This window comes from Gambusia affinis, linkage group LG10 (genome assembly GCF_019740435.1).
Source record: "Gambusia affinis linkage group LG10, SWU_Gaff_1.0, whole genome shotgun sequence".
Lineage (NCBI taxonomy): Eukaryota > Metazoa > Chordata > Actinopteri > Cyprinodontiformes > Poeciliidae > Gambusia > Gambusia affinis.
The window spans coordinates 8,902,662-8,917,695 of record NC_057877.1 but is presented as its reverse complement, the minus strand read 5'-3'; the positions used below and the strand labels follow the sequence as shown (position 1 = coordinate 8,917,695).

The 15,034-nt window shown below is 41.1% G+C and overlaps 1 protein-coding gene across 2 annotated transcripts in view; it reads left to right on the top strand.

Moving 5' to 3' along the window:
* Positions 1–15,034, top strand: part of ddr2a (discoidin domain receptor tyrosine kinase 2a) — a 30,167-nt gene that overhangs the window by 1,961 nt on the left and 13,172 nt on the right. For both annotated transcript variants that reach the window (XM_044129060.1, XM_044129059.1), the window contains exon 2: positions 9,657–9,775. In XM_044129060.1, coding sequence (XP_043984995.1) covers positions 9,657–9,775 — 119 coding nt within the window. The remainder of the gene's footprint in view (positions 1–9,656; positions 9,776–15,034) is intronic.

The window sequence follows — 15,034 nt, the reverse complement described above, 5'->3', positions numbered from 1 at the left end:
AATCTTCTCAATGGCCTGATCAATATGTTTTGTTTCATTAACAGATTTAATTTAATTTAATTTAAGGACTTAACCACAAATTAATCCCAGAATGTCTTTATCTGTCAAAACTAATTATTTAAGCCTTTCTGATTGGTGCAGCTTTGTTCTTATTTACCTTTGTTAATATTCAACTCTTCCTTCAAGACGACAGTTAAAATAAAAAAGGTTTTTGGTGAAAGCTGAGTTAAAGGACTCTTGTTCGTGACAGATAGGTGGATGAAGCCAGGTTTGTCATGTACCCAGAAACCACACCGATGGGTTGAATTTAAAGGAACAATGTTTTTTTGTGCGTTGTCATGATGTGCCTGTTATTTTAACCAGCCGTCCCATCACTCCACAGCCTGATGGCAGACTGACATCCTCTCATGTAAGCCCTAATCACACACAGCAAAGGCTGCAATTTCACCCCCACAGTCAAAACGCTGCACCACAGCTCGGCTGTAACTCAACACGGACGTCTGTCTGATTGAGAGCATTCGCAAATCAATCCTTCTGGCAGCAGAGAGCCAGATGCTCTCTGGCTTGTAATTTGGTATAAATAGTGACATTTTCAAAAACATCGAGCCTAAAATACTGCTGTGTTTTGTTTGCACTTTGACCTTATTTGGCCCATACCATAATCACACTCATCAGCGACGTTGAGATGGATAGGGTTACATGTGGCCTGAAGAGTGTTTTATAATTACTCCAGGTTTGAGTTTGGTGGGTTTTGTTTAGCCTCCATCCAGGGAGTCAGCTCAGGTTGCGCCAGATGTTTGAGTCTCTGCTGTAATCAGTTCCCTCATATGTCACAGGTTTAATCTGTGCACACAAATGACCGTGAGACTAAATATATGAAAAAGGACGTTGTAATCTAAGTCATCCATAACTCACACTAGTTACCGACTGTGTCTTCTGTTTGTACATGTGGAACTTTGGGTTTCATTCTCCCTGTCCTGTTTACACGTGGCACTAAGCTTTTGTTTGTCTGCTTGATGCTTGTTGCCTGGCTCCTTCCACCTTGCTGTCTCTCAGTTTGTCTCCCTTTGATTATGGGCTGTCAGCAGCTGTTTGAAGAGAGCCGCTTTTACAGCAAGCAGCCACAAGCGAGAATTTCGATTTTAGGTTCTGATCGAATGGATTTATCAGGGATGTACACCGCCTGCTCAATTTACTAGATGCGCTTTGCTTGTATCGAGTTGGACCTCCATAAACCATAAGGAGTGCCCCAGTGTCGGAAGATCCGCTGTGGCAGCTGAAGATTTGATGGCTGCACTTCCACAACCTGAATCTCCAATACACCCCAAAGTGTCGTTGTGAGAAGTGGTGACTGTGGAAGCCGATACGGAGCAAAGCTCAAGAAACCAGTTTGAGATCATTTGCGACATGGTGCATTACCCTGCTGGCGTTAGTCTTAAGAAGATGGGCGCATTGTGTTGGGATGTTGAAATGATTGGTACTACGGGTCTCAAAATGAGCAGACAAAAACATCCCCCTCGCCACCACCAACTTGAACTACTGATACGATGAAACTCTCATCAACTTAATGTTGCAGGCAATATTAAGGCATTTTTATCCGCACAGCACGGCTCACTGGATATTTTCTATTTTTCTTTGTAAACCTGAAAGAGTTTGTGCTTGAACATTTTTAGTCCTCTTCTCTTTTACATTGATGACCTATTTACAATGCTACAGAAAATATATATATGTTCTGTGACATACATTATGGCATGTGAAAAAAATGCCCTGTTCACAAGTAACAAGAAATTAACTTTTGCTGGAGGATAAAAGACAAATATACAATGAAGCAAAATTTATATTAGATATCTTCCTTCATAGATAGAAAGCTAACAAAGTAGCCAATATGGCTCCTTAATCAGCATTGTCTGTCCACTAGCCAGCATCTGTGGTCTCTATGGTGACCAACTGCTTTACTGGCCAATAGGAGGCGGCATAATCATCTAATGGCCTTTGGGCTTGAGGTGAGGCATTCACGTCAGCATCTGGGTACATCTCTATCCTATGGAGTGGATTGAAACATGTTACCTCCCAGCTTGGATTGAGACAGGTTGCTATGGCGATGACGGAAAAACTAAGCCACAGCTGTTGCTTACATTCAGGTTTTTATGCTACCGATGTAGCTGCAGTTGTAAATAATCCATCCTGTTTTCCTTAAATTATTTAATATTAGCAACAAAAAGCCATGGAATAGTTGTTTCCTGCCTCACCGGCAGATGACTCCTCCGCATTTCATCCATTAATATCCAATCAACATTACTCTCCTTTGTAAGATGAAAAAATATATTGTATCATAGAGCATGGAGCTTTAAAATTAACATCAAATACATGCATTCTTTGATATTTAATAAGTGGCTTTAGATTATCTAAAAACCAAAGATTTTGAAAATGATAGAAAATCATCACTGCTAAATAGAGAAGATACAAAAAATACTGTATGTAATTTTGCATGTATGCAAAAAAAGGGAAATGTTTCTAAAACTGCGAATTATGTCAACAACAGAGGGAAAGTTTCAGAATAAAAATAAAGAGTCACTTCTGGGTTTAGAATGTGTCCTTACACACCAGGGTAGAGTCTTAGCAGAATGATGTAAAAATGTAAAAACAAAAACAAAAAAATTTACCAAAGTGCAGCAGAGAGAAGTGTATCTTAACAGAAAGGTTTTCTTGGCGTTGGTTGGTGTTTTTCCTCAATCTGAAAGTGTAACTGTAAAATGTTTGAGTCTGGAAATTCCATCAAAATGAATCTCCAGAGAAAGATTCCAGCCTCCTCTCCTTGCATAACAAAGACAAGCCGCGTCTTTGCACGGTTTTAACGTTGAACACTTTGAGTCTTTGTGAGATTAATTTGCGGGGTTTTACAGGATTGAGTTCGGCTTTTCCGGGCGTTTTTGCAGGTGAGCCGAGCTGGCGAGTGCACCGTTTCTCGTTTTCTGTCTCCCTCGAGTCTTCTGAATATCAACTGGCAGCCTTCAGCGCCCGCCTGTGCTCTGGCTTAAGCGGCTAATGTCCTCAGGCAACCCGAACGTCTTCAAAAATAAACCTCGAAACAAAAGACACACTATAAAATAGAATTTGAAAAACTCAAGAGAGGGTAAATAAAAAAGACCTGACACTGATTTCGCCACGAAACCCCATTGCACCGCCTACAGAGTGTAACTTAAGTTTAACTAACGTTATGTTTACATGGCTCCACCTGGGTCTGATTGGGAAATGTGGCTCAAATTTCATACTTTCCCGTAAAAATGAAACATGTGATGCTTTATTGCAGCCTTAAGGTAGGACTGAGAGGATTTAATAGGAAGCACATGTGAGGGATTTTCGGTGCTGAGCGCACAAGCAGACGGCATAACAACGACGACACTGACAGTCCACATCAATACGCATGAGCAGAAACGTGTGCTCTGAATTATCAGGCTTCCTAACCAGGTATAAAAATAGGTGAGTGCATGCTGATGTTTATAGGAATCGTTAAAAAAAAGACACTTAAAGGAAACACACACTTAAAAACCAGAAGTTTACATGCAAATGCAGTAGCCCTCTTTTCCTCCCCTTTAGCGTTAATTACCATGCGCATAAACGATTTGGGTAAACCACATATCACCTATGAAAGCGTTTCATGGGGTTTTTCGTAGCCTTTGAGTGAATGTGAGCCACAGCTTCGGGTGTGTGTGAGACGGTAACACCTCAAACACAGCGCCTCCTTGTTTGGCGTCATTAAAGGAGTCAAAAGAGACCAACGCAGATATTACAAAGAGAAATGTGGACATCCACAAGCCGAGTCATCAAGATTCAAGATCCATCTGTTCAAGCAATGACATGGTGTAAACCTTACGGGAATATCCAGCCAGCACAGCTTCCTGGGAAGTTTCAGAGCATCAATCTCAGGACAAAAAGGCAAAAAAAATACTGAGCGACTCCTCCTGTAATGACACAGGCTGAAAGGCCACTCTGTAAGGAGGAAGCCATTACTTCGAAAGCAACATAAAAAAGAAATCTGTTTCCAGTCTGAAAATCAGAGGCAAATATCTTCATTTTTCAGGAGACATTTCTTTTGGTGACAGGAGATTAAATTGAATGTTTTTGGCCAAAAATATCAGTTGTTGTATTTGTAGGAAAAAGGACATGTAAGACCCCTCAAAACACCATACTTATTGTATTATTTTAGTATTGTGCTATTTTAGGCAGTAATATGTGTGTATTTTGGCTTCAAGTCTTAATGGGTTTCATTCCTCGAGAGAAAATCAACATTAATTGAGAGCAATGGTTATACGGATAAGAGGGAAAATACTCCAGAATCCAATATTTCATGCCTAATTTGGAAATTAAACTATCCTGTTGCTATTTGCAAACTTTCCAGCTATGTGCAATTTAATAAATTAACAGAAATTATGACTCTCTGTTGTAATCTATGGAAGCCCGGAGACAATCTGCTGACCCATACCAGTTAGTGGTGGATCGATGGTCGACTTCACACTCAGCTCTCTCAGCCTCTGTAATTTTCTCTCCCTGCAAAGCCTCGTGTAAAACCCCTGAATATGTTTGCGTGTGCATGCGAAGAAGAAGAAAGAAAAAGACAGAGGTAGGGAGTAGAGTTAAGTAAACCTGAGTGTTGACTTTGCAGGCTTTCCCAGGCTGCAGGACCGGCTAGTGCGCCGCTTCTGCTCTCTATCACTCCTGAGAAAGTCATTTTATCTGTACAGGCATCACAGTAACACGGCTTTGATGAACGTTCTGCATTAAAACTCCAAGCTTTCTGCAAATGCATGGCTGCGCTTGCAGCAGAGCTCCGGGGAGGTTGGTGTGAGCTCTGACATTCGGGTCCGGACAGTGATTCCAGCAAGCAGTCCAAATTTGAAACCTCATCAACTTTGGATGAGTCCAACATGAAGGTACAGAGTGTGCATGCTTATTCCCTGCTTTCTGCAGGCCTGCGGGTAAGTGAGGGGAGTTTCTGTCTTTCACCACTTCCTGAACGTGTCTGCAGGGACCTGATGTTTTTAGAGAACAGAACACCCCCCCTGCCCCCCCCCCCCCCTCTCCCCACATCAACCCACAGACATTCACATCGATAGTATCTGCATTTATAGAAACATCTCTGATAGACTCTTCACATGTCTGTTCTTCCTGGGGTTTATAATTATCTGCTAGAGATCAGTGTCAGATGGAAAGGCTCCATGTGAAACGGTCAGTGTTGATGCTGCTGTGATTCGATACTTTAGCCCAGGATATCTCAGACTGCATCTGCGCACAGATGTTATTCTAAGGTGGGAAGCCGATGCATCACAGATTGCGGTGAATGTGAAAGGGCGTGCAGCAGCTCCCACTGGCTCCACATTTGCAAACATCAACCGGAGGACGCTTTTGTCCTCATTTTTGATCTTTGCTGAGAAAACAGCGGCCACCGCAATCCCACAGTCGTCTGTTTCCCTGGGTATTCTCCACGCTTCGTGTACTTACATCGCCTTGCAAGCGTAGCAACAGACCCTGGGCTTTTCACACTTTTGCTACTTGTAAATAGAGTGAACTCTTGTGCAATTTAATCTTGAAAGATTCAAATTGGTTTTGAAGCGGCTCTTTTGTCAGAATCATTGTTGTATTTTGAGTTTCTCTTTAGTTATTGAGAATTCCCAAAAAGAAGTAAGACATTTTTCGCTTTTCCCACACAATGCAAAGTTGTAACATTCAGGATACAAATGGCATTGGGCCCTTTGTGAAAGCACTTCTTTTTTTTTACATCCCAAACTTGTAAGTGTAACAAAAGAGAAAAGGTTGGAAATTTTCATTACACTTTATTTGAAGGGATGTGCATAAGATTGACATGAAGGAGTGTTCATAAATGTTGACGACACTTTTAATGTGAAGTTCCACTAAAAGTTGCATTTAAAGTCCATTGCAAGTGCCAGCTTTTCTTTTAACTTTCTTTATGCCCACTATCTAATGGTTTCAGTAATTGAAGCAGTAATATTTTTTGACAGATCCAGTCGTTCTCCTCACTACAAAGATGACACTGCATAAAGCTGAATTTATTTAATGGAGGCACAGCAGAGGGCCTGCAGGAACAAAATGTGAAACGTTCTGCATGCACACATACACACACACGCGCACACACACACACACACACACCAGTGAAGTAATGTTCTTTTCCATCTCTTCTTTATTGCTCCATCCAGTCTTCCTCTAGTCCTTAAAGATTTAGTCTTTCTTTTTCTTTTTTTTTTTATTTAAGGGGACTCTTAAATGAGTGTTTGATGAAAAATGATTCCCAGAACAAACTGAAATTTTTCTGACACAGTATATGACATTAAGTGGGGGGGGGGGTGTATATGTTTTGGTTGCTTTACTCTCATTCTGCTCCGGTTTATTTTTCTGGCCCTGTTCGGAAAGCTTCTAAAGGTGTCAGTGGTTTATTTTCTGATATGTGACCCAGAGGGAGAGGTGTGTGGAGCAGCAGCCTTGAAAAATAATAGATCAGAGTTTAAAACATTCCAGCAGTATTTGCTGTCAGTAGAGAAAAGGGGCTGCTATTATCCAAGCAACACTTTTGGAAAGTCCAGTGAGGACAGAAGAGGTCATAACAAAATATCCCCTTTCTCATAATTTATTGTCCGTGTGAAATTTTTAAAGCGCCACCTTTAATAAATGAACGTGGTCAATCTGTGTTTCTCCCATTGCAGCTTTACTTCCAGTCACACCATTTCCCTGAATTTAAGCTTTCTGAGTTTTCCAGTCATACTGATATGCTCGCTGGCAGCTATCAAGCACAGTGTTCCTGGAAGGAGATATTATTTCCATTATTGAACCATTTATTTCAGCAGAAAAGTCACTTCTCTGAAATGTTCTGTGGTCTGCTGAGGCACTTTAGATCAGAAGAACTCAGGATCTATAAAGTTTATGTGCAAATATGAGAACAGTCTCTCTTGCAGCTCTCGTATTTCTAAGCACCACTCAGCATATTTCTAGTTATCTACAACACATAATAACCAAAATGTCCGATGACAAATAGATGATGATCAATAGAACTACTGCTATGTTCCAATAACATTGATCTTGCAACAGATTAAATATTTTACGAGGCCTAATGTTTTTTCCCTCCACAGAACTTTTGCACTTTTCCACAATTTGTCACATCACTGAAATCCACAGAGTTTATTTTATGTAGAAGTGGAAGGAAAAAAAAAGAGTTATGGTTTCCAAAAAAAAAAAAAAAAAGAATAGATTTGAAATTTGCTGTAAGGTTCAGCCAAATTTACTTTGAATAAATAAATAAAATCCAGTGCAATTATCTTACTAAAGTTCTCGTGAGTAATAATCTGAATCCTCTGTTAAGGCTACAGAGCAAATATCACTGATTAAACAAAGTTGTTTATCCCCAGTTTAGAAAATTTCATTAAGCTCTGATCAGTTCATCTGGAAAATGTTTAAACTATTCAGTCCAAAAGTGTTGCAGAACCTCACCTCCCTTTGGATCTCCACCGCTGAACACACACATGATCAGAGCCTGAATGTTGACAAAAGTTCAGGCAGTGACATTTTAGAGTGGCCCAGTCAAAGTCCCGACGGAAATTCACGTGCGATTCAGTGGCAAAACGTGAACACTGACGGTGACAGACGCTCTGTCTGACTGAGCTTCAGATATTTTTCAGAGAACGGGAAAAACATGTGCAAAGCAGGCAGAGAAAACGTCCTAAACTTACAACAGCTGTAAACAAAGCGAATTGTTTTTCTTTACTCAGGCTGCCGAAAACAGGCACACCAAACTTTTCCGATATTTATCCACATAAAACTTTATACTGAAAACCATTTTTTATGCTTCACGTTTTTCTCACTTCACAAATCCTAATGGAACACATTGGAGTTTGAGGTTGCAACATCACAAGCTTTGGTTAGAAGGGTGTGAACACTTTTGCGAAGGCCCGGCATTTGCAAGCGAAAAGCACAAAAAGTCCCGTTTGACTCAAAAGCGAGCCATGAATAAGTTTTTCCTGCGGCTCTATCAACCTGTTTACTGATCTCGTGTTGCTGCAGCGGAGAACAGATGCGGAGGAACAGCTGTTATCTTCATACCAAGAGCACAGCTGGGACATGAAGATGCTGCATCACAACACATGGCGGGCAGGAAATCCATCTCAATATAACATTGGCACCAGCAAACGATATTCCAAGATGAGAACATATTCACATGGAATACGAATACGGATTCCCGGAGCAGACCTCGTCGGATTCATGGTTATTTTCCCTGGTTGGTTTTCTGGATCAGAATTTCCAGAGATGCTTGTCATGTTATTGTCCTCTGAGGTTTCCACTGTGCTTTGAATATATCACAGCTGACTTGTTCAAAGCCATTTTACCAAGTCTCTAACTGATATGAAGTGTAATGTTTAACCACCTCAAGGTTAGTCCGCATGGTTTAAACAACAACTGTTAAAGCCCAATTAGAGCACATACTGAAACTCTGTGACTAAAATAAAAACAAATATACTTTTGGTTTTCTAGAAGACATCAATAAATACATGGATCGTGCATTTTGACACATCAACTCCCAGTTCCGGACTGGGATTATTTTAAAAGATGGATTCTTATGTACCTTTATGTTCTGAGAATGTAAAATTACAACTGTGGTCAAACAGAACAGACACACAGAAAAAGTTTTTTATCGTCATTGCTGCTATGTGATAAGACCAGCTTCTTCACTGTGATTTTATTCATACCAGCAAACTGCAGAGTTCAAAGTTCAAGAATCTGCTGGAGGCCGTGGACATTTTTTTCCCTAATTGGCAGCTTTTGTGAGCCATAATAAAAAGCGCCAGTAGTCTGAAGATGAGTCAGCCAGAAAGTCTGTAGAAAACAGCAGTGCACATGGAGACTCATCCACATGTATCCATTTATGTTCTCATGTTATTAAAAAGTTGTGCAAACATGTAAGCAGACTAAAGTCTTATTACACAGTTGATTTGTCTGCTTAGTGAAATCTAATCGTTTTTCTACTATACTGAGAGAGAAAAGGTTGTTTGTCAGTTTCCACGTAAAAGACTCGCAGCATGAATGAAACGCGGACACAAACCGGTTGTAACCGGCTGGTTTCCGAGCTGCTGGACCGAGTGGTCAGTCGGAGGTGGCTTCTTGGCTCCGTGTCAGTCCGGCTGAAGTCATGTCTGTGATTTAAGGCCTCAGCGTCTCCTCCTCCTTCCCTCTTTTCATCCTTTCATTCATCCAGGCGTCGTTTACTTTCTCAGCTCGGGTGCATATTTGAATATCAAGGACCTAACTCAGAACTAAGCATGCGAAGCCGTTTCGTCTCATGTGGTTGACGGTGCGACGTCACTGCAGTTTTAGGTTTAATCGTATTTTTTTTTGCCCCTCGTTGGGTAATAAACTGGTTGGTTAATGGAAATTCCACTGTTAGCTGGTAATTACTGCATTTTTGTGACTGGTTGTAAAAAAAGCATTATTCTATTTAGGCTCTCGTGTATTCTAAATGAAAGTTTTGTTCTCATGAATACCAAAAAGCAAACGCAAATGGGTGGTATTAGTTTGTTTTTTTCTTTCTTTCTTTTGCTTAAGTGGTTAAGTAACATTGGACATGTCTGACCTGCTGTTTTCATATTTTCCTCCAGATTGTGGACGTCTGTCTTTTTCCGTGCGTTCACGATGATGAGGCACCTGTCGGACACTCACTTCCTCCCGCTCATTGTCATCCAACTGCTGGGAACCGTCACATCGCAGGTCAACCCAGGTTTGTGCCCCTCCACAGGAAGCTGTCGGAATTGGACTCGGCATTTGAATCACGCAGGAAGCTCGGATTTGGGATAAGTTGTGCTTCGTAAGAGTCCTGCGGTTCCTGCGTCTCTCTGGTTTGCCTCCGGTGATCCGTGGACGTTCACCTTCCTTCCAGCTCTTTCCAGCATCTGCACTTGTGGTTTTCTTGGAATCAAGTGAAATATAGATCAATGTTTTCTAACAAGTAAATTGAGTGGGAAAGACAGAGATGGAATTAAATTGAAACCGAAATGAGTTTTTAGTTATAGCTGACAAAATGGAAGAACAGGAGATATTTGCCAGTGAAAACCTCGAGCTGGCAACACAGAGTTTCTCTCATTAGGGTGAGATTCCTTTACTGTTGAACAAAAATGAAGTCTGACACATACACAGATCTGAACTGCAACAAATGGCTCCGGAAAAGTGAGATGATACAGTGACCTGCAAAAATATTCAGAGCTGTTGACGTTTTTGTTTTTTTTTTCTTCACAAATTTTGTGGTTTTACGCGATACATCATTTTCCATTTCTGTAACAAATGAAAATCTGAATGTATTTATATTAAGCCCTCCTGAGTCGGGAATTTGTTGACTCAGCTTTTGCTGAATGACTCTACAAGTTTTGCAACAACTACAAACCAATGCGACTCTTTGGGAGCTCAAGCTCAGTCAGATTGGACGTGCAGAGTCTTTAAAAATCAGTTCTCAGGTCTTGTGGCAGATTATCAATCAGATTTCAGGATGGACTTTGACAGGGACATTTCTGACATGAATATGCCTTGTGCTGAGCTCTTCCACTGGAGCTTTTAGTGAATGTTTAGGGTTTTCTCTCTGCTGGAAGTTGAACCTCCCCTTCAGTCTCAGCTCTTTTCCAGTCTTGCCCTTTACTCCATTCATCAACCCCGACCAGCCACACCTCAGCAAATTGACAGCAAACTGATGCCACCACCATATTTACACTGGGGTTGGTGACTTTGGGGTATAGTTTCATATTATTTTTCAGGGACATTTTCCTTTGACTTTACTTCATCACATCAACCCCGATGAAGAGTGTGCATTAACGTGAAAACAAAAAGTGCCCTGAGGCACAAATACTTTGGTGAATCACTCGCTCGTTGCCATGGTCACAGAGGAGACACATAAAAATTTGCCTATAGCCTTTGCCAGCTAACTCCACCTCACTTTTACTTTTTAAGATTCGGCTTTTGTGGGGATGTGGGGAAAAAAGAAAAAGAGGGCCTGTTCAATGCTGGCACAATTCGATTAGGGAGCCTTTTGGCTATCAGCCCTCACATCTGCCTGATATCCCGTAAATATCATTCATGTTCAGACATGTCTGCATCATGGACAGTTATTGTAGCATACACTTAATTCTTTGATGAGAACAGTTAGTCTACTAATATTATTTTGCTTAGACAAAGCTCTGACTACAGTGTTTTTGTTTAAAAAAAAATTATTGTGTTTTATGTCATACAAACAATTGTTATTTGTACACACAAAAACTTTTGCAGTCCTGAGTTGCATGAGGGATGTTATTGTTTTTGTCCCCATTGCAACTTCACCATCTGATAGCAGCTGCTTCGTTTGTTTAATGCGTTGGCCTGACTTTGATATAAATGTAAAAGAAAAATGGTAGGATAGTCAAGTTGATGCTAAGCTGAGCATGCTACCGCTAATTCTTCTGCCTGTATTGCCCCTCTATATGTATATGTTTCCGACCTATTTGGCAAAGTCTGAACCGGAGTCTTGTTTGACTCTGGTGAACCCTCTGACTTTCACTCTCTTTGTTTTTGTACGTTGTTGTTTTGTGTGTGTGCTACTACGCCTGCTTGCATGGATTTGCCCTCATGCACATGCATGCTGTGGATCCAGCTATCCCACTGGAGTCTGTGGCTAATGCATACCAGACATTCTGACAGCAGGAAAGTCCATTGAAATTCACTGTCTTTCCTCCACAGTGTTTATGTGTCGTTTTGTTAGTGTTTCTGCACAGGAGTGTCCAGTGCGTGATTCCCCGTGTTTGACCACTCATAAGTCATGGAAAGGACTGCTTGCGCATCTAATTGTGGTCACAGTTCAACGAGGTTCGCCACTCAAGCAATGTTTTGCGTGCAACGTCCCACCCAATTCTACATCCACGCTTAAAAAAACAAAAATAACCATCTCTCCCACTGTGGCTGAAAGCTCAGGTCTCAACCTGCTCTGATATATTGACGCACATATAATTCTCTTGAATGATTCGGTTCTGCTGCATTGAGAAGAGGGTCATTTTTCCAGTCTGGAAATATTCATGGCTGAATTTAGCAGAGCCGAGTTGTTGAGTGATGCCAACTTTCCCCTATTTAAAATTCCCTAGCAGTGGAGTTATACCATCCCTGTCTTTCCCATTTTGCTTGTGAGTGGGCGAACTTTATTTCGCTGTGGAGAGAGGCAGGCTCCAGGGCAGGCCCCGTCCCGGCAGCCAAATATTAAGCAATGGCTTTACAGACGAGAGCTGTTGAGAGGAGGGCGCTTAGACAGCGTGCTGCCTGAATGCCTAAGTTTACTGGCTGATTCTAATCCCAGCTAATATTGGATTTTTTTCTTTTGTAGATATAATATTATCTTTTATTGCTTTATAAATGACACCAAAGTCACGCTCTGTCCTCTGCTGTTCTGGGCTCTTGAGTAGACTCAGATTCATTTTCCTTATTTATCTTCATAATCTGCCTTAATGCTGCAAGAGGACATATCCGAGTCTGCTTGCACTTGATTATTTTAATTGAAAATAAATGTTTTTTGACTTATGCAAAACAGTGTGGGACAGAGTGTACCTCAGTGTACCTTAAAATGTCTTTTAAGTCATACTTGTTAGATGACAGCTGTGCTTCACTAAATGAATCAAATCTGTTCAGAAATATTGTTTCCTTGTGGGGAAATTGTGTCGTGACGGGGCTTTTAGTGTAAGAGTCGTGGCATTCCTCACACCGAATAAGCGTCGATGTTTAGCAACAAATCAAATGAAGAAACAAAATCTATACTGCTGCCACCTTTGGTCAAAATCTGTATGAAGAAAAACGATTACGCACACAAATCATAGCAACATGACACGTTATGCGTATGGCTATAAGTCACTTTGCCCCTTTCCCAATTTCTACCCCTGTCCTTCACCTCTGTTACAGTTTTTCCCCTTTTATTTGTAGCTTTTCCTTTCTGTTGTTGCATTGTTATGATTAATGAAAATGAAAAGTGGAAAATGTGCAAATCTCCCCTTTCATTTGGGGGGGGGGGCGGGGATATTATGTATTTTCCAGGCACTTTTGTACCAATAGTATCTCACAATCAAGTATGTTCCCTTCAGTTGTTGTAAAAATGATATATGAATCAAGCATGGCTCAAAGGAGACGTGACTTTCTCATTTATTTGAAATTTATCCACAACACAAGGCGTACACTTTTCCACCTGAGAGGATATTTTTAGCTGGTGGTTGAGTAAACCCATGTATGTGTGCTTGCCTCCAACCATGCGCTCTCTAACGCCCCCACAACTCGCCCCCAGAGTCACCTCTGAGTGGGCCGGGTAGGTAAACAAACACAGCAAAAACCAACATTCGGAGGAGCGCTCATACATCCTGCACAACATCCTGAAAACCACCTCCCTCTGTCTGAGACTTACTATGGGATGTGGTGGCCATGGCGACTGATGGCGAGTTCTATGGACAGTTGTGGGCAAACAAATTTGAGTGTTGCAGCTTTAATGTGAGCTAAGAGGAAAATTAACTGGAAGCTCCTGGTAGTCAAAGTAGATAATTAGTGGATCAGCCAATGTGGCAGCATTTTGTAAATGCAGACGTTCTGGCAGTTTGTTAATGCCAAGACGGAAAGACATCAGCAGTGACTAAGAGTTTTTTCAGTGAAGTGGTTGGAAATAGCATTTTTATTGCCACAGCTATATGCCATGTTTTTTTTATTTTATTTTTTTTATTTATTTATTTATTTTTTTGCTTTTATGGCCTGCTCCAACTGTGCAAAGCCTTGCAAAAAAATAATAAAAATGCTTCTTGAAATTTTTCACATTTTGTCATCCTAACAGAAAACTTTAATGTTTTCTCTGAGGTTTTGTGACAGGCCAAGACAAAGCATGAAGGATACACAAGTTTTAAGAATTACACATATGTTAATAAATCATTACTAGTCATTCAGAAGTGCCTAAACGCTCGTTCTCACCAAGCGTCGCCTATTTATCAAAGCTCCTCCTTAAGCTTGCAGCAGTTTCCAGTCGAGGCTCCTCCTCACAGAGCACGACTCCTCCTCTCCTCCAGACTAGCGGCAGCAGCAGTTAGCTGTCACCTGGTGGATCTGAATATCTACTGAGCTCATCGTAGCAACTACTTTTCACTTCCACGCTCCTGAAATTGGTTTTAACGGCATCATGGAGAAATGTGGTGATGACGCTCTGAAGGTTGGAAAGAGCACGAGCTTCTTAAAGAGACGGAGGCCAATTTCAAGGTGTTAAATTGCTAAGTCAAATTTCTTTTAAGTCATGTTAAGTCATGTTAATATATATATGAAGATCTAAGAGGTTTGTTGCAGCAGAGTGGTAAGTGATGAACTTGCAGAGAAATATAAATCATATTATATATATATATATATATATATATATATATATATATAAACAATGGCTGGAGTATTCAGTCATCAGTCCAAACTTTGTTTCCACAAAGTAAAACTGTAAGCAAATATTTGGAGGAGGTCAAGAAGAGAGGAAGAGATGATTATAGGGTGAGATGAAGAAAAAAAAAGGGAGAGAGCTGGAGAAACAGAAAAAGGTCTTGAACCTCAAGCTCTGCTGTTGCTGGCATCTTCTCAAAGGCTTACTGTAACAGGCAAACAGGGCCACACTCCCTTTCACCTCCACATGCAGCTCAGCTGTGGACGTCAGCCCAGGCCAATCACAGCTATGTGAACCAAGACTTCCCAAAGGCCCTTTCATCTAAAACATTAAGTTTCACACTGCAGAGCTCACGCCCTCTTAATTTCAACTCCTGAATGAGACTCTTTTGCAATTCACCCCGAAGACATTTGCATCCACTGTTGACCATGTTTGTCTCATTTAGCCGGTACTTTAGAGAGTCCTAATCAGTGGAGGATTAGGTAAAATCACAACTTTTGTTTCAGACTTGCTGTAGACCACACAGGCGGGCAACAGGCAGAAAATGGAGGATGAGGGGGTGGGATGGCATGCAGGAAATGGTGGGGG